The sequence below is a fragment of the Gorilla gorilla genome, chromosome 9 (assembly GCF_029281585.2).
Source record: "Gorilla gorilla gorilla isolate KB3781 chromosome 9, NHGRI_mGorGor1-v2.1_pri, whole genome shotgun sequence".
Classification (NCBI taxonomy): Eukaryota; Metazoa; Chordata; class Mammalia; order Primates; family Hominidae; genus Gorilla; species Gorilla gorilla.
The window spans coordinates 127218554-127242856 of record NC_073233.2 but is presented as its reverse complement, the minus strand read 5'-3'; the positions used below and the strand labels follow the sequence as shown (position 1 = coordinate 127242856).

At 41.8% G+C, this 24303-nt stretch overlaps 1 protein-coding gene and 1 pseudogene across 1 annotated transcript in view; one reads left to right on the top strand and one right to left on the bottom strand.

Moving 5' to 3' along the window:
- The window catches only part of CBL (Cbl proto-oncogene), a 102394-nt gene that overhangs the window by 8930 nt on the left and 69161 nt on the right, over positions 1 to 24303 (bottom strand). Inside the window, exons 6-15 of the mRNA XM_004052272.5 lie at positions 23121 to 23258; positions 21417 to 21504; positions 20964 to 21095; positions 20549 to 20752; positions 14170 to 14301; positions 13704 to 14081; positions 11324 to 11418; positions 2186 to 2302; positions 1739 to 1836; positions 676 to 858 (exon numbers count right to left, since the gene is read on the bottom strand). Coding sequence (XP_004052320.1) covers positions 676 to 858; positions 1739 to 1836; positions 2186 to 2302; positions 11324 to 11418; positions 13704 to 14081; positions 14170 to 14301; positions 20549 to 20752; positions 20964 to 21095; positions 21417 to 21504; positions 23121 to 23258 — 1565 coding nt within the window. The remainder of the gene's footprint in view (positions 1 to 675; positions 859 to 1738; positions 1837 to 2185; positions 2303 to 11323; positions 11419 to 13703; positions 14082 to 14169; positions 14302 to 20548; positions 20753 to 20963; positions 21096 to 21416; positions 21505 to 23120; positions 23259 to 24303) is intronic.
- On the top strand, positions 9590 to 9705 carry LOC115936336 (uncharacterized; annotated as a pseudogene).

Genomic DNA, 24303 nt, shown 5'->3' with positions numbered 1-24303 from the left:
TGCACATGTAATTGTCTGTTTTAATTCTGAGGGGACCAGAGAAGATACTAAACTCCGCCTTCTACAAATAAGGAAAAAGACAGATATAAGTAGCAATAAAGAAGCATTAGCCAAGGCTGAGTGGGGGTCACTGCTCGTCTGGGCAAGTGAAGGCTGTATTCTTTTTCACCAGCTGTCTGTCCTGAAGGCTGTCTTCAATTCCAAAGCGACAGCAACTCTGGCTGCTGCCCTCCCAGGCAGCCACAGGTGCAAGAAGAGCAGCCTCCAGTAGTCAAGGCCCAACATGGGCTGGCTCCAGGCCCATTCAGTGTGTGTTCCAGAGCTAGCATGCCTTCTTTCCAATGGAACAGAGCCCAGGAAAAAGGAATGTGTGCTCTGAGCCATCAAGCCTAATTACCAGTGTCATAAGGCATACTCAGAGAAACTATAAATCCTACCTACCCCTAACATAAGAAGAGCCAGAGTTTAAGGAACGACCTCTTTTCTAAGTCTGCAAAAATCCTAAAGAGTCTGACTACAGTCTAACTTCCTAACTTGGGACTTTCCTCCCATTTAGACATAATGTTTAGCCTACATACTGACTTACTGTCACCAGAGAAGGTCATCTCCCTTTCAATGTAAACATACAGGCCACACTGCCATTCAGGACAAACCCAAAGTAGTCTGGAGACTCACTTGTTGTGGGATCACCATCCAGAGACAACCAGCCAAAGGAGGAGCTGGCATTAGAGATATCTGAGAGAGTTCGGCGGGCCAGCACGGCCGGCACAGGTGGCTTTGGGACATCATACCCATCATCCTCATTTTCTGACTCCTCGGGACCAGTGTTGGCATGGGCTGCGGCCAAATTCCCTTCACCTGGAGAAAAATGAGTGATGTTATCTTCTTCTGACGGACTTCATCTTCTAATACATTTCAATACGGGGCATCCACTCATTTTTACATGTATGCAATCATTTATCTCATTCAACAAACAGTTACTGATTGTCTACTGTGGGCCAAACACCATGTAAACAGAGATAAAAATAGAAAATAAAATCTGCACCAACACTGCAGCTTTCATTTTTGAACATGCCAAAGGTTATTCTTGACAAGGTTAATAGCCACCGATGCCAATGACTCCAGTGTCATCTCAGATCATTCAATAAACATTTCTATCCACATTCCACCTTGGAAGATCAGCAAAGGATCCTGTGAGAGCAGGCTTCTTGAACTTTCAATCTGGTAGGCTAGTTAACATGGGAATTGAGTGTTCACCACCCCCACATAAAAGAATTTCATCAATGCAATGAGAAAAAAAAGGAGCTTACAGGTCCAGGGTATAGAACACAAATGTCTCTAGGCCCTGGAAGGACAAAGAAAAGCACAAAAGGAACCAGCAGTGTGAGTAGGAAATAAAGGAGTGGGGATACTTTACTGTCCATGTCAAAGATATTTTGCCAAAGATTACTGAAAATAATTTTCAACTTTGTCCGGGTGCAGTGGCTCACGCCTGTAATCTCAGCACTTTGGGAGGGGTGGATCACTTGAGGTCAGGAGTTCAAGGCCAGCCTGGCCAACATAGTGAAACCCCGTCTCTACTAAAAATACAAAAATTAGCCGGGCACGGTGGCACGTACCTGTAGTCCCAGCTACAGAAGAATTTTGAGCTTAGATCAAGCTATCTCAATTGCCAAATATTACATGTTCATTCCTATGACATATCAATGATTTTTAAAGTAGCAGAATGGCAACTTACCAAAGGTGCTGCTCTCGGTGATAGATGGTGCCTGGGACTGAATATTATACATTGCTTCATACGTACAGCTATCAATCTGCTGGTCGCAATCACATGCTCTGAACCAGAAGGAAAGTGCCATAATGATCTTTGGAAATAGAACTGTTATCTATAAACTTATGAAGATTCATCTTCTCGTTTTGCCAATATCACTAATAAACGTTAAAGTTGACTCTTGTTGCAAGTTATAGGTGTGTGTGTTTTTGAGGTTCTCATATTGCTGAGAAAACATAAGTGTAATTACCTACAGCTACAAAAGGCTTAAACCATTAAGGGCTAGATTTATCTTTATCTTTCTGCTTTAATCTGACTGGATAACAGTATGTGCAGGTAGCAAGCCAAGCAGGTGAAGGGTGTCAATTACCCACATAAAGGTATAGGGCCCAAAAAGGGTTGTTGTGAACCTACCGTGAACTCTGGGATGTATCCAAAGGCCGTAGAGGCCTGGAGGAGGGAGTCATGTACTCTGTGTCCTCTTCACCCTCACATTGCTCCCCAGGTGGCAGTTTTGGCACAGGAAGAGGTCTGGAAGATGAAGAATAAAAAATAGAAAAAGAAGTAACAAACCAGTAAACTTTGAAGTATAAAATAAATGGCTTAAAAACAGACAAAGCTGAAATTGAACAGAGCAAAATACATGTCACCTAGGGAACTATTATTTCTGCTGACCAAGACAAGTAATTAGCAAAAGCACATTAACTAAAAATGTCACTTTCAACTGACCAAAGGTGCAGCTTTTATGCTTCAGAGGTGATATACTGGGCTAATCACCTGAGATACTGGTTAGTCCTAATCCCCCACAGAAATTTCATTATAGAGTCCCAGGCCCTAGAGGTAGAGAAACAGCAAGATTTTTTCTGACAATGTTAGAACTGTAAACTAAATTCCAATTCTAAACTCTACCTATGGTTTCAAGGAATGCATAGCTTGTCAAAAGCTTTCTCAAACTCCTTGTTTTATATAAGAAAAATTTAAAATAGAGATAAAGCGACCGCAGTTAGCATAAATTCTGAGGCTAGATCCCAGATCTACTGACTCCCACATCAAGGATCTGGCTGTTATATCCACATGTAACTTTCACCCAGAAACTTTGGAAACAAGACTTCTGCCACCCCATGAAATGAAATGAAAAAACTCCCAAGAAATACAAAAACACCCCACTAAATTGTAGGGGGAAAAAAAAGACACACAAAAACCTACTTCTTGGAGTGTGAATTTGTGTTTCTCCTCCCTTCCTATTATTTTTGCATATCCTAAAGATGCTACAAGGAGCATCTCTTTCATTTATTTGTCTGCTTGATGCTTAGTTTTCCTAATTATAAAAGCAACACATTTATAATACACACGTAAGTGCTATAGAAACTTAACACAGAACATAGAAGTCCCCTTTAATCTCACTTGAGGTTTTTTCTTATATCTACATATTACTTTTATTAGGTTGGTGCAAAAGTAATTGTGTTTTTTGCCGTTAATGGGAACTATCCACTTAAGATTTGTGCAACGCATGCTGAAGTTCTGAGGCAGAAGTGTATTGGTATCTACAATTTACTTTGAAAACATCAAAAGACAGACATATAGTCTGATAAAACAAGTATAATAAAATGCTAAAAGTAGAATCCAGGTGACCAGTATATGGGTGTTCACTGTAAAATTCTTTCACCTTTACTATCTTTGTAACTTTTCACAATAAAATGAGATGGCGGGAGGACAATCCATATTCAGAAAGAAACACCTAGATTTTTCGCTGGAGCACAGTGGCATGATGACAACCCACTGCAGCCTTGATCTCCCGGGCTCAAGTGATCCTCCCAACTCAGCCTCCTCAGTAGGTTGGACTACAGACATGTGCCACAATACCAGGCTAATTAAAAAAAATTTTTTTTTTTTGTAGAGACAGAGTCTCACTATGTTGCCCAGGCTGGTCTTAAACTCTCGGGTTCAAGTGATCCTCCCGCCCCAGCCTCTCAAAATGCTAGGATTACAGGCCTGAGTCACCCCACCCATCCCTAGTTTGTTCTTAATGTGGTATTTGGCCACATGGTGTCAGTGAAGGTGTGGGGAAATGAATGGGTACTTTGTTACAGAGCTGTAGAAATAAGGAATTGATACGTTTCTGTTGTGTAATTCAACAAAAGTATTTACCAAACATGCATACTCTTGGTCTCAGAAATTCCATTTCTGAGAATTTTCCCTAAGGAAACCATCAAGAACATTCACTGCAGCATTATTTATAATGCTGGAAAATTAGGCAATAACTTAAATACCAAATAATAATGTACTGAATAAATACTGAACCACACAACTGTGTCCCCAAGTGCCTTAGAGGTTCCAAGCCGGAGCCACGGAAGCCTACTGCTGCTTCTACTACAATAGATCTGTTCTTATCTATTTTACAAACTGAGATTCCACTTTAGTTACACTGATGTATAATCGTGAAATAATTTGAAAATCATTGCAACAGAATATGTAATAACATGCAAAGATGTTCAAGATTTTTTTAGTGAAAACCAATAATGACAATATGATTTCATACAAGGAAGAATGGCAATGAACATGTATCAAATTGCTAACTATTGTCTGATTCTAGGTAGTAAGATTACAGGTAACATTTATTTCTTCAGTGTTGCTTACCTATATTTCCTTTTTCTTTCTTTTTTTTTCTTTTTCCTTTTTGAGACGGAGTCTCACTGTGGCACCAGGCTGGAGTGCAGCGGCGTGATCTAGGCTCACTGCAACCTCTGCCTTCCAGGTTCAAGCGATTCTCCTGCCTCAGCCTACCGAGCAGCTGGGACCACAAGCACACGCCACCACACCCAGCTAATTTTTGTATTTTTAGTAGAGACGGGGTTTCACCATATTGGCCAGGATGGTCTCGATCTTGACCTCATGATCTGCCAGCCCTGGCCTCCCAAAGTGCTGGGATTACAGGCGTGAGCCACCGCACCCAGCCTGCTTACCTATATTTTCTAAATTTTAGTTAACATGTATTATTTTTGTAAAAAGGGTCATTAAAAAGGCAATAATTTTTTTTTTTTTTTTTTGGAGACGGAGACTCAGTCGTCCAGGCTGGAGTGCAATGGCGTGATCTTGGCTCACTGCAACCTCCACTTTCCAGATTCAAGAATTTCTCCTGCCCCAGCCTCCCAAGTAGCTGGGAGTACAGGCGCCCGCCACCACACCCAGCTAATTTTTGTGTTTTTAGTAGACACAGGGTTTCACCATGTTGCCCAGGCTGGTCTCGATCTCCGGACCTCAAGTGGTCCACCCACCTTGGCCTCCCAAAGTGCTGGGATTACAGGCGTGAGCCACCGTGCCTAACTTTTAAAAATTTTAATTATAATTCTCTGTTAATAAAGTCCATAAAATACATAATTGAACCTCCTTCTCACAAAGCATGTTGGCAATATATGCTTTAAAAGAAAGAAGAAACTGAAGAGCAACCAGGCAGCCACAACTTAACAGGCTAAGATTCACGAAAGAATACATTAGAGTAAGTCCTATATTAGGGGTTTTGAACTAGGGGTTTAAAGTAGTCTCAATGGGCTGGTGAGAATGCTACGATTTAAATGTGTCCCCCAGTTTCACATGTTGGAAACTTAGTTACCACCTTCACATGCTGATGCCTTGTTACAAGGCAGCAGGAAGGCCCTCACCATGCCAGCGCCATGCTTTTCAACATTCCAGCTTCCAAAAGCGTGGGCTAAATAAACTTCTTTTCTTTATAGATTACTTAATCTCAGGTATTCTGTTATGACAACAGAAAACAGACTGAGACAGGAATTTTGGGGTATAATGACAGCCAAGGTATAAGGGACCAAAAAATACAGAGGGAACAGCAGAGAAGTATACCTGAAATGCCAGCAATTTTCCCTAGAGCTATTGCAAATCCCTAAACTGTTTACGCATGGGGCTAGATCTTGAGAAAACAAGCAGAAAGCAGCAACTGAAAAGCTAAATAGATATTTTGGCTGTCTTGCCAAGCTGGACAGAGTTGGAGTTACGTATGACCATTAAAATAATAATTTATGTGTTCAATAAAAAAAAGAAGATGGGATGGGCACGATGGCTCACGTCTGTAATCCCAGCCCTTTGGGAGGCAAAGGTGGGTGGATCACTTGAGGTCAGGAGTTCAAGACCAGCCTGGCCAACACGGTGAAACCCTGTCTCTACTAAATATACGAAAATTAGCCAGACGTGGTGGTGGCACATGCTTGTAATCCTAGCTACTCAGGAGGCTGAGGCAGGAGAATCGCTTGAACCTGGGAGACAGAAGTTGCAGAGAGCCGAGACTGCACCACTGCACTCCAACCTGGGCGACAGAGTGAGACTCTATCTCAAAAAAGAAAAAAAAAAAAGGATGGAATCGATACATTTTTAAAAATCACATGGAAATACTAGAACTTAAAAATACAACACAGACAGTCCCCAACTTACAATTTTTCAACTTTACAATGGTGCAAAAGTAATAAACATTAAATACACTTCTCTACTTACAATGGAGTAATCTGGATAAACCCAGTCGAAAATACTGTAAGTCAAAATGCACTTTCAACTTACAATGGGTTTACTGGGACATAACCCCATCTTAAGTTGAGGAGCATCTGTATCGAAAAATAAAACTGGGCAACACAGCAAAACCCCATATCTACACAAAATACAAAAATTAGCCAGGTGTGGTGGCACACACCTATAGTCTCAGTTACTGGGGAGGCTGAATAAATTTAAAAATCAAAGAAAATAGGCTGGGCGCGGTGGCTCACGCCTGTAATCCCAGCACTTTGGGAGGCCAAGGCGGGCAGATCACAAGGTCAGGAGATTGAGACCATCCTGGCTAACGTGGTGAAACCCCGTCTCTACTAAAAAAATACAAAAAATTAGCTGGGCGTGGTGGCAGGCGCCTGTAGTCCCAGCTACTTGGGAGGCTGAGGCAGGAGAATGGCATGAACCCGGGAGGCGGAGCTTGCAGTGAGCCAAGACTGCACCACTGCACTCCAGCCTGGGTGACAGAGCAAGACTCCACCTCCAAAAAAAAACAGAAAAGAAAAAAAGAAAAGAAAAAAAGAAAAGAAAGTATGCCAAGCAAAAAATAATGGGAAAAAAAAAAAAAAAGACATCAGCATAAGAGCTCTCGGAGACATAGTGAAAAGGTCTAACATTCCGGAAAAGGTAGTCCCAGAAGAGGAGGACAAAGAGGGACTGCAATATTCAGTCTGTTTTCAGGAAAAGTGGCTGACAATGTCCTAAAACTGATTAAAAATATCACAAACTAAATAAACTTTACCAAACTTACAGAGGTTTGGTTCTAGTTAGTGTTTGAAAAAGAAAAGGGTGCAGTGGCTCATGCCTGTAATCCTAGCACTTTGAGAGGCTGAGGCAGGTGGATCACTTGACATTAGGAGTTCGAGACCAGCCTGGCCAAAATGGTGAAACCCCATCTCTACTAAAAATACAAAAATTAGCCAGGCATGGTGGCACATGCCTAAAATCCCAGCTACTTGGCTGAGGTGGGAGAATTGCTTGAACCTGGGAGGCAAAGGTTGCAATGAGCTGAGATCGCAGCATTGCATTCCAGCCTGGGTGACAGAGTGAGACTCCGTCTCAAAAAAAAAAAGAAAAAAAAACTTATGAAAACTTATGAAGGATTAAAAGATAAATATAAACAAAACCACAAAGGAAGATATAGTAAAACTGCTGGGACCCAGAGCGGGGCAAAACGTTTTGTAGGCAGCTAGGAAAAGAAGCATTATCATTTTTTAAAAAATATATATTTTTATTTTTTGAGACAGAGTCTCACTGTGTTGCCCACGCTGGAGTGCAGTGGCACAATCATGGCGCACTACAGCCTCGACCTTCTGGGCTTAGGCGATCCGCCCACTTCAGCCTCCTGAGCAGCCAGGACCACAGGTGTGCACCACCATGCCCAGCTACATTTTTGTATCTTTTTCATAGAGATAGGGTTTCGCCATGTTGCTCAAGCTGATCTCAAACCCGGAGTTCGGGCAATCCGCTTACCTCGGCCTCCCAAAATGCTGAGATTACAGGCATGAGCCACTACACCTGGCCTACTTATCTGGCCTATTTATTTATTTTTCAATTTTATTTTTTTGAGACAGGGTCGTGCTCTGTAACCCAAGCTGGATTGAAGTAGTGCCATCACAGCTCACAGCAGCCTCAACATCCTGGGCTCCAGCAAACCTTAGCCTCCCCAGTAGCTGGGACTATAGGCGTGTGCCACCATGGTTGGCTGATATTTTTTGTAAAGATGGGAGTATTACTATGTTGCCCAGACTGGTCTCAAACTCCCAGACTCAAGTGATCCTCCTGCCTTGGCTTCCCAAAGTGTTGGGATTACAGGCGTGAGCCACCACTCACAGCCAAGAAACATTACCTTTAAAGGAGTAACATTAAGGCTGACGGCTAATTTCTCAACAGAAACAATGGAAGCCGAAAGAGAGTGGAATGATATTTTTAAACTGCTGAAAGAAAACAACTTCAGTTCAGATGCTACACTGGGCCAGGCGCAGTGGCTCACACCTATAAATCCCAGCACTTTGGGAGGCTGAGGCGGGCAGGTCACTTGAGGTCAGGAGTTCGAGACCAGCCTGGCCAACATGGTGAAACCCTGTCACTACTAAAAAATAAAAAAATAAAAAATTAGCTGGGCATGGTGGTGTGTGCCTGTAATTACTTGGGAGGCTGAGTCAGGAGATTCGCTTGAACCCAGGAGGCGGAGGTTGCAGTGAGCCAAGATCGTGCCACTGGACTCCAGCCTGGGTGACAGAGCAAGACTCCGTCTCAAAACAAAACATACAAAACAAAACAAAACAAAAACAGATACTGTATTCAGTGAAAGTATCTCTTTTTTTTTCTGAGACAGAGTCTCGCTCCGTCGCCCAGGCTGGAGCGCAGTGGCAAGATCTCGGCTCACTGCAGCCTCCGCCTCATGAGTAGCTGGGACTACAGGTGCCCACCGCCATGCCTGGCTAATTTTTTTGTATTTTTAGTAGAGATGGGGTTTCACCGCATTAGCCAGGATGGTCTCAATCTCCTGATGTGATCCACCCGCCTTGGCCTCCCAAAGTGCTGGGATTACAGGTGTGAGCCACTGCGCCCGGCCAAGTATCTTTTTAAAAAATTAAAAGTGGGCTGGGCACAGTGGCTTTCGCCTATAATCCCTGCACTCTGGGAGGCCAAGGCGGGCAAACCTCTTGAGCCCAGAAGTTCGAGACCAGCCTGGGCAACATGGCAAAACCCCAACTCCACAAAAAATGCAAAAATTAGCTGAGTGTGGTAGTACGCATCTGTGGTCCCAGCTACTCGGGAGGCTGAGGCAGGAGGATCACTTGAGCCTGGGAAGTTTAGGCTGCAGTGAGCCAAGACTGCGCCACTGCACTCCAGCCTGGGCAACAAACAGAGATGCTGATTTAAAATACTCTGTGGGCTGGGTGTGATGGCTCACATCTGTATTTCCCAGCATTTCAGGAAGCTGAGACAGGAGGATCTCTTGACACCAGTAGTTCAAGACCAGCCTGGTCAACACAGCTAGACCTTGTCTCTATTAAAAATAAAAAATTAAAAACCTAGCCAGGCATGGTGGCGAATGCCTGGAGTCCCAGTTACTCAGGAGACTGAGGCGGGAGGATCTCTTGAGCCCAGTATGTTGAGGCTGCAGTGAGCTATGATTGAGCCTTTGCACTCCAACCTGGGCAACAGATCAAGACCCTATCTCTAAATAAATAAATGAAACAAACTCTAGTAAGTCAAGAGTGCATGATGGAATCTCTTGATAACTATTAAAGAATAGAAGGAGTTGTGCTCACTTCAGCAGCTCATACACTACAACTGGAACGATGCAGAGATGATTACCATGATTATCATGGCCTCTACGCAAGGATGACACAGAAATTCATCAAGCGTTCCATATTACAAAAAAAAAATAGAGGAGTGAAATGGTATAATACAAAGGTTATGCAAATACTAAAAGACAGGTGATGTAGCCACTTTCATATATGGCAAAGCAGACTTAAGGCAGGCAAGAAATAGAACTACAGAGTAAAAGAGGTATTTGATTATAATAAAAACTTAGTATCAAAAATTCTAAATTTCTATGTACCCCAATTACATAGGCTAAATATACAGATAACACAAACAAATATAACTAAAAGGAAAAGAAAAAAACCACAGTCATAGGTGGTGAATTTAACATTCTCCTCTCAGTTATCCAATAGCAGAGAAATTTTAAAAAAGATTCTAGGGAGATACAAGATTTAACACAATTAACAAACTTGACCTCATTAACTTATATAGAATGCTACAACCCAAAAACTGCAAAATACACATTCTTAGGAACTGAGGGTGATACAAATTACCAAATTTTACCATAAACTAGCTGACAGTATGGTTTCTGACCACATTGGAATAAAGCCAGCAGTAACAGAAGGATAACTAGAAAATTTTCAAATGTATGAAAATCAGGCAACATATGAATAACTCATAAATTGAAGAAATCACAAATAGAAAAAAGTATGTATTTTGAACTTAATGAAAATATGACATATCAAAATGGGTGGAATACCGTAAAACATCTGTTTGTGTTCCCCCTAAAATCATCTGTTGAAGCCCTTATTCTCAGTGTGCGCATAGATTTTCATCAATAAACACAGTCAGGCTTCTGTATCCTTGGGTTCCCTGACTGCAACCAAGTTTGGCTCAAAAATACAGTATTCATTAGAGCCCACATACAGGGAGGGCCAACTTTTCATATATGTGGTTCCACAGGGCCAAGTGTGGGACCCAACCATGTGCGTTCTGGTATATGCTGGGGTCTTGGAACTAATCCCCTGCATGCATATATACTGAGGGGTGGCTGTATTTGGAGATGGGGCCTCTAAGGATGTAATTAAGGTTGGATGAAGTCATAAGAATAGGAGGACCCAGATCCAGTAGCATTGGTGTCCTTATAGGAAGAGACCCCAGAGAGCTTGTGCGTGCTCTCTCTCTCTCTCTCTATCTGTGCAAACACTGAGGATGGCCATGTAAGGACATAGTGAGATGCAGGAAGAGAGCCCTCACCGGAAAGCCACCATGCAGGCACCCTGATCTCAGACTTCCAGCCTCCAGAACTCAGGGAAAATAAATTTCTGCTATTTAAACCACCCAATATGTGGTATTTTGTCATGGCAGCCTGAGCAGATCAACACAGCGTCCATTTCATGAAGCTAGGAAAACAGCAAATTAAACTTAAAGAAAGCTGGAAGAATAAAGAGCGCAGAGCAATGAAACAGATGGCAGATATCCAAAATTACTTCCTTGAAAATATTAATAAAATTGACAGGCCCCAGCAAAACAGATCTAGGTACACATATGCAGAAAAAGGAAAAGAAGGAAATACTCTAAAACATAAAATATAATCATTTCTACATGGTGCAAACAGAGATTAATTTTTATTTTCTTTTTTACACTTTTCTGGGTTTTCTCAATTTTCTGCAAGTAAGCTTTTTACAAGTAACAACTCCACTGTACAAAATATAGTTTTAGCAGACTTACCTGGCAGCCAGAGAATAAATGGCATTGGCAGATGAGGAAGGTTTGATTTTGGGGTGGTCACACTCTGGACCTACTAATGGGCTGCTATTCATACTCTGGAAAGTAAAGAAAAGTGTTGAAAAACAACTTTCTTACCACAGCTGAGCCTCTGCTCTTATTGAACCTTTTCAAAATAGCAATAACAGATACAAACCTAACTCTCAATGCCATGCCCAGGGGTTATCACATCTGACCAAACGCTTAGGGGCCTTAAAGCTCCGAAGAACCTTCAAATGTAAAGTTTAGGGAGGTGGAGATCTAGAAAGAGCCAGGGAAATGAACTTTTTGGTTTAATTCTAAAAAGATTTGAGTAAATTGGCTATCTACACAAATACCATTAGTATCTTAAATAATCTATATCCAAACGCAAAATGGTCATTCTATACTGATGCTGCCAGAAAGTCAAACCTAATCCACACTCACTAATTAGGCTATCCACCCCACAGGTACCACTTGAGTGTTACCCTTTCTCTGCAACCAAGAGATGCCATTCACTTAGTGCCACAACACTTCTCAACTTCACTCTTCCCATTCTGCCTCCTTGGATTTCTGACTGCCTACTTGCTGATGCTTCCATCAACTGCTCATTTCAAATGCAACAGTCAGCCAGGTAAAAGTTTCGTTTTTATGCGCATGCGGTGCACATGTGGTACTTACCTTTTTTTTCCACCCACTGACTGCTTTTCAAGCCTTAACAAGTCTTTATTTCATGCTCTCGAAAGGCTTCGACCTAATCATCTGGCTGCCCACTCTGCTCATAAACAATGATTCTCTCTCTTGCTCATTTAGTACTGGCTATATTAAACCCCTTTGTTATTCTTCAGTCTCTCCCAAACTCACTTGCTTTTTCCTTCATCCTGGAATAATCTCCCCTGGGATCAGCATGGCACATCCTCCTACTGCTACAGGTTTCTGCTCAGAATTGTACTCTATAACTTCACATACCTCCCACTCCTATGCCAGCTTTCTCTATACCCTTCTTTGGGCTATTTTTCTCCATAGCACTTGTGACTGTGAACATACTATGTTATTCAATTAACATGTTTATATTCCATCTTCCTCCCATTAGAATATAAACTTTGTGAGGGCAAGACTTTTTGTTGAGTGCATAAATGAACAAAACATCAAATATTCCTCTCTCACCTCTCAGTTCTGGACCCTTTCTTGCATATTTAGACAAAGGACCAATAACCTACCCCCTTCAAATGCTCTTCATTTCCTACCATATAAATTAAAATTCTTTTGGGAGAGGGTATTCAACTCTCTCTAATCTAGTGTGATGTTCTTTTCCAGTTCTTTCTCCTACTGACAAAATTTCTGCTCTACTTAAAATAACCTAATCATCATTCCACAATACACCTTAGGCATTTCTGTCACTGTGGCTGTTACCAATCTGAAAACCGTATCCACTTTCCAAAGAAATACTTCAGATTCAGATGCCACTCCTTCTATAAAGTCCTCATGATTGCCCTATCTGGGAATAACCTCTTATTTCTCTAAAACTTAAGTGTTTTCTAGTTAGATTACAAATGGCATTTATGAAAGGACATTTACTGCAATATTTAAAAACTGCCTCATCTGGTCTGTGAATATACACATTTTTTTTTTGAGACAAAGTTTCACTCTTGTTGCCCAGGCTGGAGTGCAATCACCTGATCTCAGCTCACTGCAACCTCTGCCTCCGGGTTCAAGTGATTCTCCTGCCTCAGCCTCCTGAGTAGCTGGAATTACAGACACCCACCACCAGGCCCAGTTAATTTTGTGTATTTTTAGTAGAGACGGGGTTTCATCATGTTAGCCAGGGTGGTCTCAAACTCCTGACCTCAGGTGATCCACCCGCCTCGGCCTCCTAAAGTGCTGTGATTGCAGGTGTGAGCCACCACGCCCAGCCATATTTCTTGAGGGTAGGAATTATGTTATAGCATCTCTGAATTCCATATAAAACTTATCACAAAATTTCAACCCATAAACTTCTATCCACACATATTTCTTTTTCTTTCTTCTTTTTTTTCAAGACAGGGTCTTACTCTATTGCCTAGGCTGGAGTGCAGTGGGGCAATCATGGCTCACTGAAAGCCTGGCCTCCTGGGCCCAAGCAATATTCCCACCTCAGCCTCCCGAGTAGCTGGAATTACAGGCAAGTGCCACCACGCCCAGCTAATTTTTGTAATTTTTGTAGAGACAGGGTTTCACTACGTCCCCCAGGCTGGTCTCGAAATCCTCGGCTCAAGCGATCCACCCACCTTGGCCTCCCAAATTGCTGGGATTACAGACATGAGCCACTGTGCCTGGCCCACACATATTTCTTAACAGGTTAGATAGTTTCAAAATTAAGACTCACCATGGAGGTATCCAGACTGAACGTGCTTCCGAGCCTAGGCACATCTGGTCTGGGCTCCATTTGTGAGGGCAATGAAAATGGAAGTGAGTGCCGGTTGGTTAATTCTCTTCCCGTCCAGGGATCACTGGAACTTGGGGCAGATACTGGTACTTTGGGGATTGGCCGGGGCAGCCATGAGTCTCCAAGGCGGCTAGAGGGGACAGGGGGCAGTTTGTCTCTGGAGGGACAGTCGCCTGGTGTACAAGGCAAGGGGCGTCTTTGAGGTCGGGATTCTGCTCCAACAGAATATGGCCGGTCTGGAGGCGGTGGTGGTGGAAGATCTCGAAGTGTGGGAGGTACTGGCAATGGTTTGTCTTTATGAAGGGAGCCAGAAGCAGCCTGTGGAAGCAGGGTGAAAGCAAATCAATAAAAACCCACCAGTACACAGCAAAGAATCCAAAAACTGCAGTAATGGAAAATGCTTTACCTTAGAAGCAGTTCCAAGAGCAGAAGCACTTGAGGGAACACATACTCGCTGCGGCAGAAGGTCAAGTCGTGGTGGCACCGGGGGAAGGGAAGCTTGTGGGGCCATGGAGAATGGAGAAGGTGGCCGTTCCACCTAGGGTACATAAAAAATTTAACAGATTACTTTCGTTTGGGGAAATGGCATCTTTCAACTCTCCTAAAGCTGTGGATGGCAAATACCATGGGAACACTTAAACTACAAATGGGCCAGACCTAGGTTTGAGGTCGCACACACCCTCTTAAAAAACTTCCAGAGACTCTAGCACTTCCTGAATAATTTTTGTGTCACCATAAGAGGGCACTCTCAATCACAGAAACACCATACCCATGGCAAGCTACAGGTAATCTATCTAGAAAGGACAGGGCTACAAAAAGTTTCCTAGCTTACAACTTTAAAAATTACTACAGTTTTCTACCCCCTCATCTTTGGAGAAAGAAAAAAATCTTTTCAAGATTAAAAATAGGAATCCATATAAAAAGTAAGGGGCAGGCCATGCACAGTGGCCCACACCTGTAATACTAACATTTTGGGAGGCAGGAGTTCGAGACCAGTATGGGCAACATAATGAGACTCCATCTCTACAAAAAATAAAATAAAAAATTAGCTGGGCCATGGTGGCACACAGCTATTTGGGAGGCTAAAGCAGGAAGACTGCTTGAGCCTAGGAGTTTGAGACTGCAGTGAACCATAATCTGGCCACTGTACTCCAGCCTGGGCAACAGAGCAAGAGCCTGTCTCGACAAAAATAAAAAAAAAAAAGGATGGCGGTGGGGCGGGGGGTGCAGATATTAACCTCTCAACAAAGTACCTGGGAAAACAATGTTTAAGGGGCATAATAAAGAAAGAGATCGATGACGGTGAATTCTCTATGGGTTATTAAGGTAAGAAAGAAGGTAAGAGTCGGTACAGTGGCTCACACCTGTAATCCTGCATTTTGGGAGGCAGGAGGATTGCTTGAGGCCAGGAGTTCAAGACCAGCCTTGTCAACATAGTGAGATCCCTCTAAAAAATTTTTTTTAACTAAAAAAATTTTTAAGGTGAATTTGTAAAGACAAATGATCAAGAATATCACTAAAAAGCATCTTGAGTCCTTCCAAAGAAATAAATTATTTCAATTCAAGAATTAAGGCCAGGCGTGGTGGCTCACGCCTGTAATCCCAGCACTTTGGGAGGCTGAGGCGGGCGGATCACGAGGTCAGGAGATCGAGACCATCTTGGCTAACATGGTGAAACCCCGTCTCTACTAAAAATACAAAAATTAGCCAGGCGTGGTGGCGGGCGCCTGTAGTCCCAGCTATTCAGGAGGCTGAGGCAGGAGAATGGCATGAACCCGGGAGGCGGAGCTTGCAGTGAGCCGAGATAGCGCCACTGCACTCCAGCCTGGGCAAAAGAGCAAGACTCCGTCTCAAAAAAAAAAAAAAAAAAAAGAAAGAATTAAAAAGGATTAATATTTTCTGTCAATTTGAGCTCTAAAAAATGAGGTACCAAATTAGAAGAAAGAACACATATATAACCTTTTCCATTTCCCTGCCTATAGCAGGCTTAGGAATAGCTGATAAGCTTGTCAAAGTAAGCTGTCAAGAGATACACAGTAATTCATTAAAAAAAAAAAATGCTACTCTGCATTTAAATTCCCCAACAGCAAAGCAACACTGACAGAAAAACAGCCATATTTAGTCATGTTATTAGTGCTGGGTGGTGGATGACAGAAAAGCTCTCATCTTTAACTCTTTGCTTTATCCACATGCTTAAGATAACGGGTTCCCAATTAGCTGACAATGCAGCATGAGCAGCTAAACAGCTCAATGACAAAAGTCAAAGTTACTAGTCAAGCCTCCTCTCACTTCATCATAATTATTTTGTCAGTAGCTATATCCTGCTGATTTTTCCCTAAAAGATTCTCATACCTGTATATTTCATTTCATTCTACTTACCAACCCCAGACCTTATTTATTTATGGGAGACAGGGTCTTGCTCTGTAGCCCAGGCTGGACTGCAGTGGCACAAGCATGGTGCACTGCAGCCTTGACCTCCTGGGCTCAAGCCATCCTCCTGCCTCAGCCTCTCAAGCAGCTGGGACAAGCTGTGCGCCACCACATGTGGCTTTTTTTTTTTTTGGGCGGGGGGAAGGCACGGGTAGACGGGGTCTTGTCATGTTGCCCAGGGTGGACTCAAACCTCTGGGCTAAAGTGATCCTCCTTGCCTTGGCCTCTCAAAGGGCTGGCATTACAGGCGTGAGCCACCGCGGCTGGCCGTGATTTATTGAAACAACCTAGTGAACTTCCCAACTTGTAGTTTATCTCACCACATCCTTCTGCTTACCACTATCAGCTTAGCCATTCTTAAACACTCACCAACTCAAAAACCACCAGTAACTCCCAATTTTCCCTGTTACAAAATCTCACCCTCCTGCCCAGCTTTCACAAGTCTTTCTAATCTGGTCTCTGCAACCAAAGAAAGGTATTTCCCACAACTCCCTAACAAGCATCAACGCTGCTCTATTCAGGCTCATCTCAGTGTTTCCTGCACATTCTAATGATTATTTCGACTTCCGTATCATTCTTTAAATCCTTTCCTCATTCTGGAAGGCCCTCTCTGCCGATCATCAATCTTTCTCTCATTCCTTAGGCACAGAGGGCTGAACTAATCATATTTTAAAATTCATGTCTCAACATCATAATGGATCCTTGCAATAGTCTTTTTTTTTTTTTTTTTTGAGATGGAGTCTCACTCTTGTTGCCCAGGCTGGAGTGCAACAGTGCGATCTCAGCTCGCTGCAACCTCTGCCTCCCAGGTTCAAGCCATTCTCTGGCCTCAGCCTCCCAAGTAACTGGGATTATAGGCATGCGCCACCATGCCTGGCTAATTTTCGTATTTTTAGTAGAGACAGGGTTTCACCACACTGGCCAGGCTGGTATGGAACTTCTGATCTCAGGTGATCTGCCCGCTTCGGCCTCCCAAAGTGCTGGGATTACAGGCGTGAGCCACCGCACCCGGCCGCAATATTCTTTTATCATAGCATATAAGGCTCCAGAAAAGGTGGAACCTTTATAAATTTATAAATGGAAAATAAGTGATCAGAGAAATACGAACATTTCCAAGACTTCAAGACTTAAAGGACATAAATATCCAAATAGAAAGGGTTTATTACATACCTAGCTCAATGAAAGAAAGGAAACCCACAACAAACAAACCAAAAATACCCTTACAATTTTCATCAAATCAAGGATGAGGAAAATATCTTAAAAGTTTCTGGTGGGCCAGGTGCAGTGGCTCACACCTGTAATCCCAGCACTTTGGGAGGCCGAGGCAGGCAGATCACAAGGTCAGGAGATCAAGACCATCCTGGCTAACATGGTGAAACCCTGTTTCTACTAAAAATACAAAAAAAAATTAGCCGGGCGTGGTGGCAGGCGCCTGTAGTCCCAGCTACTCAGAAGGCTGAGGCAGGAGAATGGTGTGAACCCGGGAGGCAGAGGTTGCAGTGAGCCAAGATTGCGCCACTGCACTCCAGCCTGGGTGACAGAGCAAGACTCCGTCTCAAAAAAAAAAAAGGCTTTTGGTGACAGAGGGAAAGGAAGCGCTGAAAAGCAAAAATACATTAGAAGCTAGAAGTCAGTGAAGCCTTAACAATTTAGAGCAGAATATTTATTAATCTAGAATTCTGTAACTAGCCAATTCACATTTGAGGGTTGAATAAAGGCATTTTAAGATACCAAAGATCTCAAGAAGTTTATCTCTCACCCTTTCACAGAAAGCTACTTTAAGGACATAAAGAAGTAAAGCAAAAAAGAGGAAAACATGGGAACCAAGGTACTCCAACAGAGGAGAGGCAATGAAGTCCCATGAGGATGGCAAGTGGACACCTCAGGGTGACAAGTAGTGTGGCACAGGAATAACTGGAGCAGACTGGAGCGGAACACAGATGACTCCTATTTCCTACAAAGCAGTACACGGTATCACATACTACTATACTAACAGATTTTATTTCATAGAAACTATATTGAGAGGATGTTTGAGAGTATGATATGATTTGGTAGCGACAGGTACAAACTGAAAACTAAGAAAATAAAAATAATTATACCAGGAAAAGCAGAAAGTTGTATAAGAAAGCAAAAGTAATTATTGTATAGTATGTTACTTGGCACAGTAAGGAGTGAAATCATGTAAACACTAGTACTAAGCCAAATTCAAATGACTGTAGTGGGAGGATATGGAGTAGGGAGGAGGGAGATACAAGAGACCTAAACCCTCTCCCACAACATCTGAGATGAACAGATCAAGAATCCAGAAAAAGCAGTATAAGCACATGGTTAAGAAACACAGAGGTAGTAAACAGTTTCAAGAATTAAAACTCTGAACGAGGGGACAGAGAGGTGCTGGAGGGGGCAGAGGCAGGGAACCAATGTTTTTGTAGTTTTTTAGCAATTCTTTTAAACCTTAAAAAAAATCCATATGCATTCACCAACTATAAGTAGATTCAGTATATTAAAAACAAATCAAAATAAAACAACAAACAACATCTACCAGGATGTGAAGAAACAGGCATTCTCATTCTTTTCCATACCTTCAAGAGTGATTTCAAGACCAAAAAAGGGGGATAAACTTTAATAACTAACCAAAAGTTAAATATTTTCACTCAAATTATTTTACTCATACAAAATATATAATGAACTATAAAGTACAAGGAATAAAACATCCATATACTTACCTACCATCCAGCTAAAAAACAAAATACCATTATCACTGTGATATTCCCATAAGCCCCTCTGTTAATTATAACCTCCCCTCTATCACAGTTGAAATACACACTCCCTTATGCAGCAATCCCACTGCTAGCCTAGACAGACTTGTAAAAGCAGGCCAATATACGTAAGCCTGCAAACAATATGAGTGTTCATTAAAAGGAAGACAAAATAAATTATGGAATGGCCAAATGACAAAATACATGAGGCTGGTTTTTTTTCTGTTTACATTTCTACATGGCTAGGGAAAGTGTGTTCCTTTACTTCTTTCCTCTAAACTCCTATCCGACTTATAGTGTACCCAACAATTTGGAACAATGTTTACTGTCTGCCTTGTGTTGAAGTGTTTCACCTGCACATATGCCCTTTTCCTAAATAAAACGATTAGCTCCTTGAAAGCCTTGTCTTAGACTTCTTATCCCATATAGCACTCAACCATCTAGCACAACAAACACTTTGAAAAAGTAATACGCATTAATTGTAAAAAATTCAAATATTCCACAGAATTTAAGTGCTCTGAATTCCTATCCTCAGAAATAACAGTGATTAGTTTGGTATGTAGTCATCCAGTTTTTCTACATATATGCTTAAAAAATTTTTTTTACAGAAGTAAGTCACACTACACATTGTATACAATTACTATTTATTTATGAGACAGGGTCTCGCTCTGTCACCCAACCTAGAGTGCAGTGGTACAATCACAACTCACTCCCGCCTTGAATTCCTGGGATCAAGCAATCCTCCCGTCTCAGTCTCCAGACTAGTTAGAACTACAGGCGTACACCATCACGCCCAGCTATTTTTTTTTTGGGGGGGTGGGGGCATGGGGGCAGTGGTGGTAAAGATACGGTCTTGCTATGTTGAATTGCTGTGCTCAACTGATCCTCCAGCCTTGGCCTCCAGAGTAGTTAGAACTACAGGTGCACAACACCATACCCAGCTTTTTTTTGTTTTGTTTTGGAGTTGGGGGTAGAGATAGGGTCTCACTATATTGCCAAGGCTGGCCTCAAACTGGGCTCAACTGATCCTCCAGCCTCAACCTCCCAAAGTACTGGGATTATAGGCATGAGCTATAGGCATGCCCAGCCCCAACCTTCTAATGCCAAGACTCCATTAAAATAAAAAAAAAAAACGGAACAGAACTTATTCTAGTTCCATTAGCAAAAGAGGGTCCAGTTCTTTTATTTCTCCCTCATATTCTCCACCAACAGATATGAATAAAGTCTTAGTCCTAAAAAATACAGACAGTAAGAACATGGGCCTTAAGCTGGAATGCCTGGTCATAGATGCAGCTCACAGATGCTTCAACCTACTAGCTGTGTGATCTCCGGCAAATTCCTTAACCTCTTTGTGCCTCAGTTTCTTCATCTGTTAAATAAGGATAATAGTAGTATGTTCTCATAGGGCTGTAGTAAAGATTATATGAGTAAAAAACAAGTAAAGTGCTTAACACAATATCTGTCATATAGTAAATGCTCAATAAATATTAGCTATTAATACTACCTATCATTGTAGTTTGGATATCGTTAAGTGTTTTACGGCTTTAGAACACAACTCACAATGGATTTTGCCAGTCTCCTAAACTGTCATCTTACCTTGGCACCAGCCAATTCCTTCATCATGAAGAGAGTATCATCAGCTCGTTCATCATCATCATCATCATAATTTGGGGAGGGAGCTCCCTCTGCTCCTTGCCTCAACAGGCTGCCACTCCCTCTAGGATCAAACGGATCTACCACGATGGGTTCAGTACCTTTAATTTCACATCGGCAGAAAGGACAGCCCTGACCTTCTGATTCCTGCAGAAGAAGCAAAAGATAGTAACAGATGCATCTGAAAATACTTAAAATATTAATCTACTACAAATACATTTCCTAGAGATTAAAAAAAAGTAAAAGTTTAAACCTAACCCCAAAAGCCAGGCCACCCCTTATATCAGTAAAGGCTATATAATACCGAATTTTCCAAGGTGATTACATAGCTGAAAAAAGTCGCTGTTTAGATCCGTACCTGCCAGGATGTAAGACAGGATGTGCACATGAGGTGTCCACAGGGCTCAATCTTTACATCCTTATCATTTTCAGCACATATTTTACATAGTTGGAATGTGGAGCCCATCTCACAGTATAATTCATATTGTTCCTTTGATTAAAAAAAATTAAAAGACTATTAGTTGAATAAATAACTGCAATTATAAATGTTAACAGAAAAAGTGAAGACTTGTTTCCTATACAAATTTTGCTTATATAAAAATGTCACAACAGTGGTTTATTTTCTATTAAACCAGAAAGCATCTAGTCTGGGTCCTATTTTAAGCTCCAGGGTTTAAAGTGAAACCACATACACACAAATTCACTAATCTAGTCAATGGGTTCCAATGAATTCAATTATGCTGTCAGTTCTATAAAGAATATACTAAAGCTTGTGTCCAGTGATATGGTTATAATGTGAAACAAAACTCACCTGGGTCACTTTGATATGGTCTTGGGGAGTTGGTTCACATAAGCCAGTCAGATCAGGATTCTGATTTCGTCCATCAGGAAACAAATAGCTGTAAAGAGTAACCAACCCTGGGTTTTATTGAAGCCAATTTACCAGCGCTTGCTAATATAGACAAATGGAATCTGGGAGTTTCTCCATTCTAAAAGGGCAACATGGTGTAAGTATAAAGATAAATCTTACTTCAAAAAAAAAATACTTCCAAAAAAATAATACTTCAAAAAAATAAAAAACACAGAACAGTTTAAAGATATTCTCCAAAAACTATTATTCCTTCTCCAGGTAACAATGCCATAGGCTCTATCTTTTAATCAAGGGGTTGGTTAGCAAAGCTTTTCTGTAAAGGGCCAGATAGAAAATCATTTAGGATTTGTAGGCCACATTAGTCTGTGTCACATATTCTTCTCTGATTGTTTTTTTCAAAACGACTCTTAGGAAAAGCTATCTTGGCTCCCCGGGGGAACAAACAGGTGGCCCATGGGTCACAGTTTACCAACCCATTTTTAATCAATGGATGGCCACCAGATAGAAATTCTTTGTGTGTGTGTGTGTGTGTGTGTGTGTGACAGATTCTTATTTTTTTTTTGAGGTTGCAGTGAGTGATCTTGGCTCACTGAAACCTCCGCCTCCTGGATTCAAGTGATTCTCCTGCCTCAGCCTCCCAAGTAGCTGGGATTACAGGCACCCACCACCACGTCCGGCTAACTTTTTGTACTTTTAGTACAGACAGGGTTTTGCCATGTTGGCCAGGCTGGTCTTGAACTCCTGACCTCAGGTGATCCACCCGTCTCGGCCTCCCAAAGTGCTGGGATCACAGGTGTGAACCACTGCACCCGGCTTAACTTCTTAGTTTAAACTGCATTTGCTTTTGATCAAAGAAGGTTTACAGGTTTAAGAAAATGAGAGACACCAATTTAAAAGCAATGTAACAATATGCAAATTAAGCTACTGAGATCATCTACCAGGGAGATCCACAGTTTCTAGCATCAAACTGTTCTGACATTTGGGGCAGCACTTCTTTCAGTGCCAATGCTATTGTAAGTAAAAGATAATGTATAATATAAAATGTATTTTCCTAATCACTTCAAAACACAAGCTAGTTTTCTGCCATCTGGTCAACTGTTAGTATTTTTAAGTGTTTACCAACTGATAATTAATTTGAATTCTCAAAGGAATAGCAATTCTGGAATAAATAAGGACTTAGTTATAAACAGCAGCATAGGTTACAGTAGCCCAAGGCCTGAAGAAATGCTGCTGAACAAAAGCGAAGTGAGGATGAAAGCAGATGAAGGCCACTGAGGCCTATGGCCATTAGGAACATTGAATCACTTGAATGCCGACTAGTTAAATAACTGGTCAAATTTCCTGCTAACTGGTATATTTTAAAACCTAACACAGGCTTGAAAATAAGTTAACATTTGGAAAAAAGAAAGATAAAGTTTATTTATAGTAATAACTGAAGTGGTAGAGAATAATTTCACTCATGGAATCCCTAAAAAAGAAAAACAAAAGTCTTCCAGGACCTGAAGGTCAAATCAATATCATCTGTTAATATTTTCCTGAATCTTAGTCTGCAGTTTAAGAAACCTGGAATAAAGTCATTAATGATGAGATTGGACAGCCCCTAAGTTCCTAGACTCTAACAGATGGTATGTAGTAGGTACTCACAAGCCTTCCCTGAAGCCATCAATCAGTGCTTGGAAGAGAGGTTTATTGTGAGGGATTGTCTGGAGAATGTTCCCATCAGCAGTAACATACCCAATAGCCCACTGACCCAGACGAGTACAGCTCAGCCGGAAGATATAACTATGAACAGACATAAACAGAAGCTTTAATAGATTATGCTGGTATTAGGGTGGAAGGCAAGGCAAGATACAGACAAAAATCAAAAGAACTGTCAAGAATAACAATAACTTTTTCTTTCTTTCTTTCTTTCTTTTTTTTTAAGATGGAGTCTGGCTCTGTCACCCAGGCTAGAATGCAGTGGCACAATCTCAGCTCACTGCAGCCTCCACCTCCTGGGTTCAAATGATTCTCCTGCCTCAGCCTCCTGAGTAGCTGGGACTACAGTATGTGCCACCACACCTGGCTAATTTTTGTATTTTTAGTAGAGATGGGGTTTCGCCATGTTGGCCAGGCCAGTCTTAAACTTCTGATCTCAAGTATCTGCCCACCTTGGCCTCCCAAAGTGCTGGGATTACAGGCGTGAGCCACCACACCCAGCCAAGAATAACTACTTCTGAGCTTCAAGTCAGTGACAAGAAAAAAGAAAGAAAATATTTTTAAAAAGAGAGTAACTTCTTCCATGACTCCACACCAGAAGCAAAAGACACACAAACTCTATTCTTTTTTTGTTTTTGTTGTTTTTGAGATGGGGTTTCGCTCTTGTTGCCCAGGCTAGAGTGCAATGACATGATCTCGGCTCACTGCAACCTCCACCTCCCAGGTTCAAGTGATTCTCCTGCCTCAGCCTCCTGAGTAGCTGGGATTACAGGCACCCGCACCACACCTGGATAATTTTTGTATTTTTAGTAGAGACAGGGTTTTACCACTTTGGCCAGGCTGGTCTCAAACTCCTGACCTCGTGATCTGCCCGCCTCGGCCTCCCAAAGTGCTGGGATGACAGGCGTGAGCCACTGTGCCCGGCCATAAACTCAATTCTTAAGTGGCCTGAAAACATTTATCAAATTATAGGATCTGAATTAAGTCAATACGTCTGATAAACAGGTATCAATCCTATTGCAGAATCTTGGCTATTGCGAAACTAATAAAGGTCATGTTTCTTCTATACTAGCAGAAGTCTCAAGATAACGAAACTCAGAAGAATAAATCTCTTTGCGTCATTGCACTG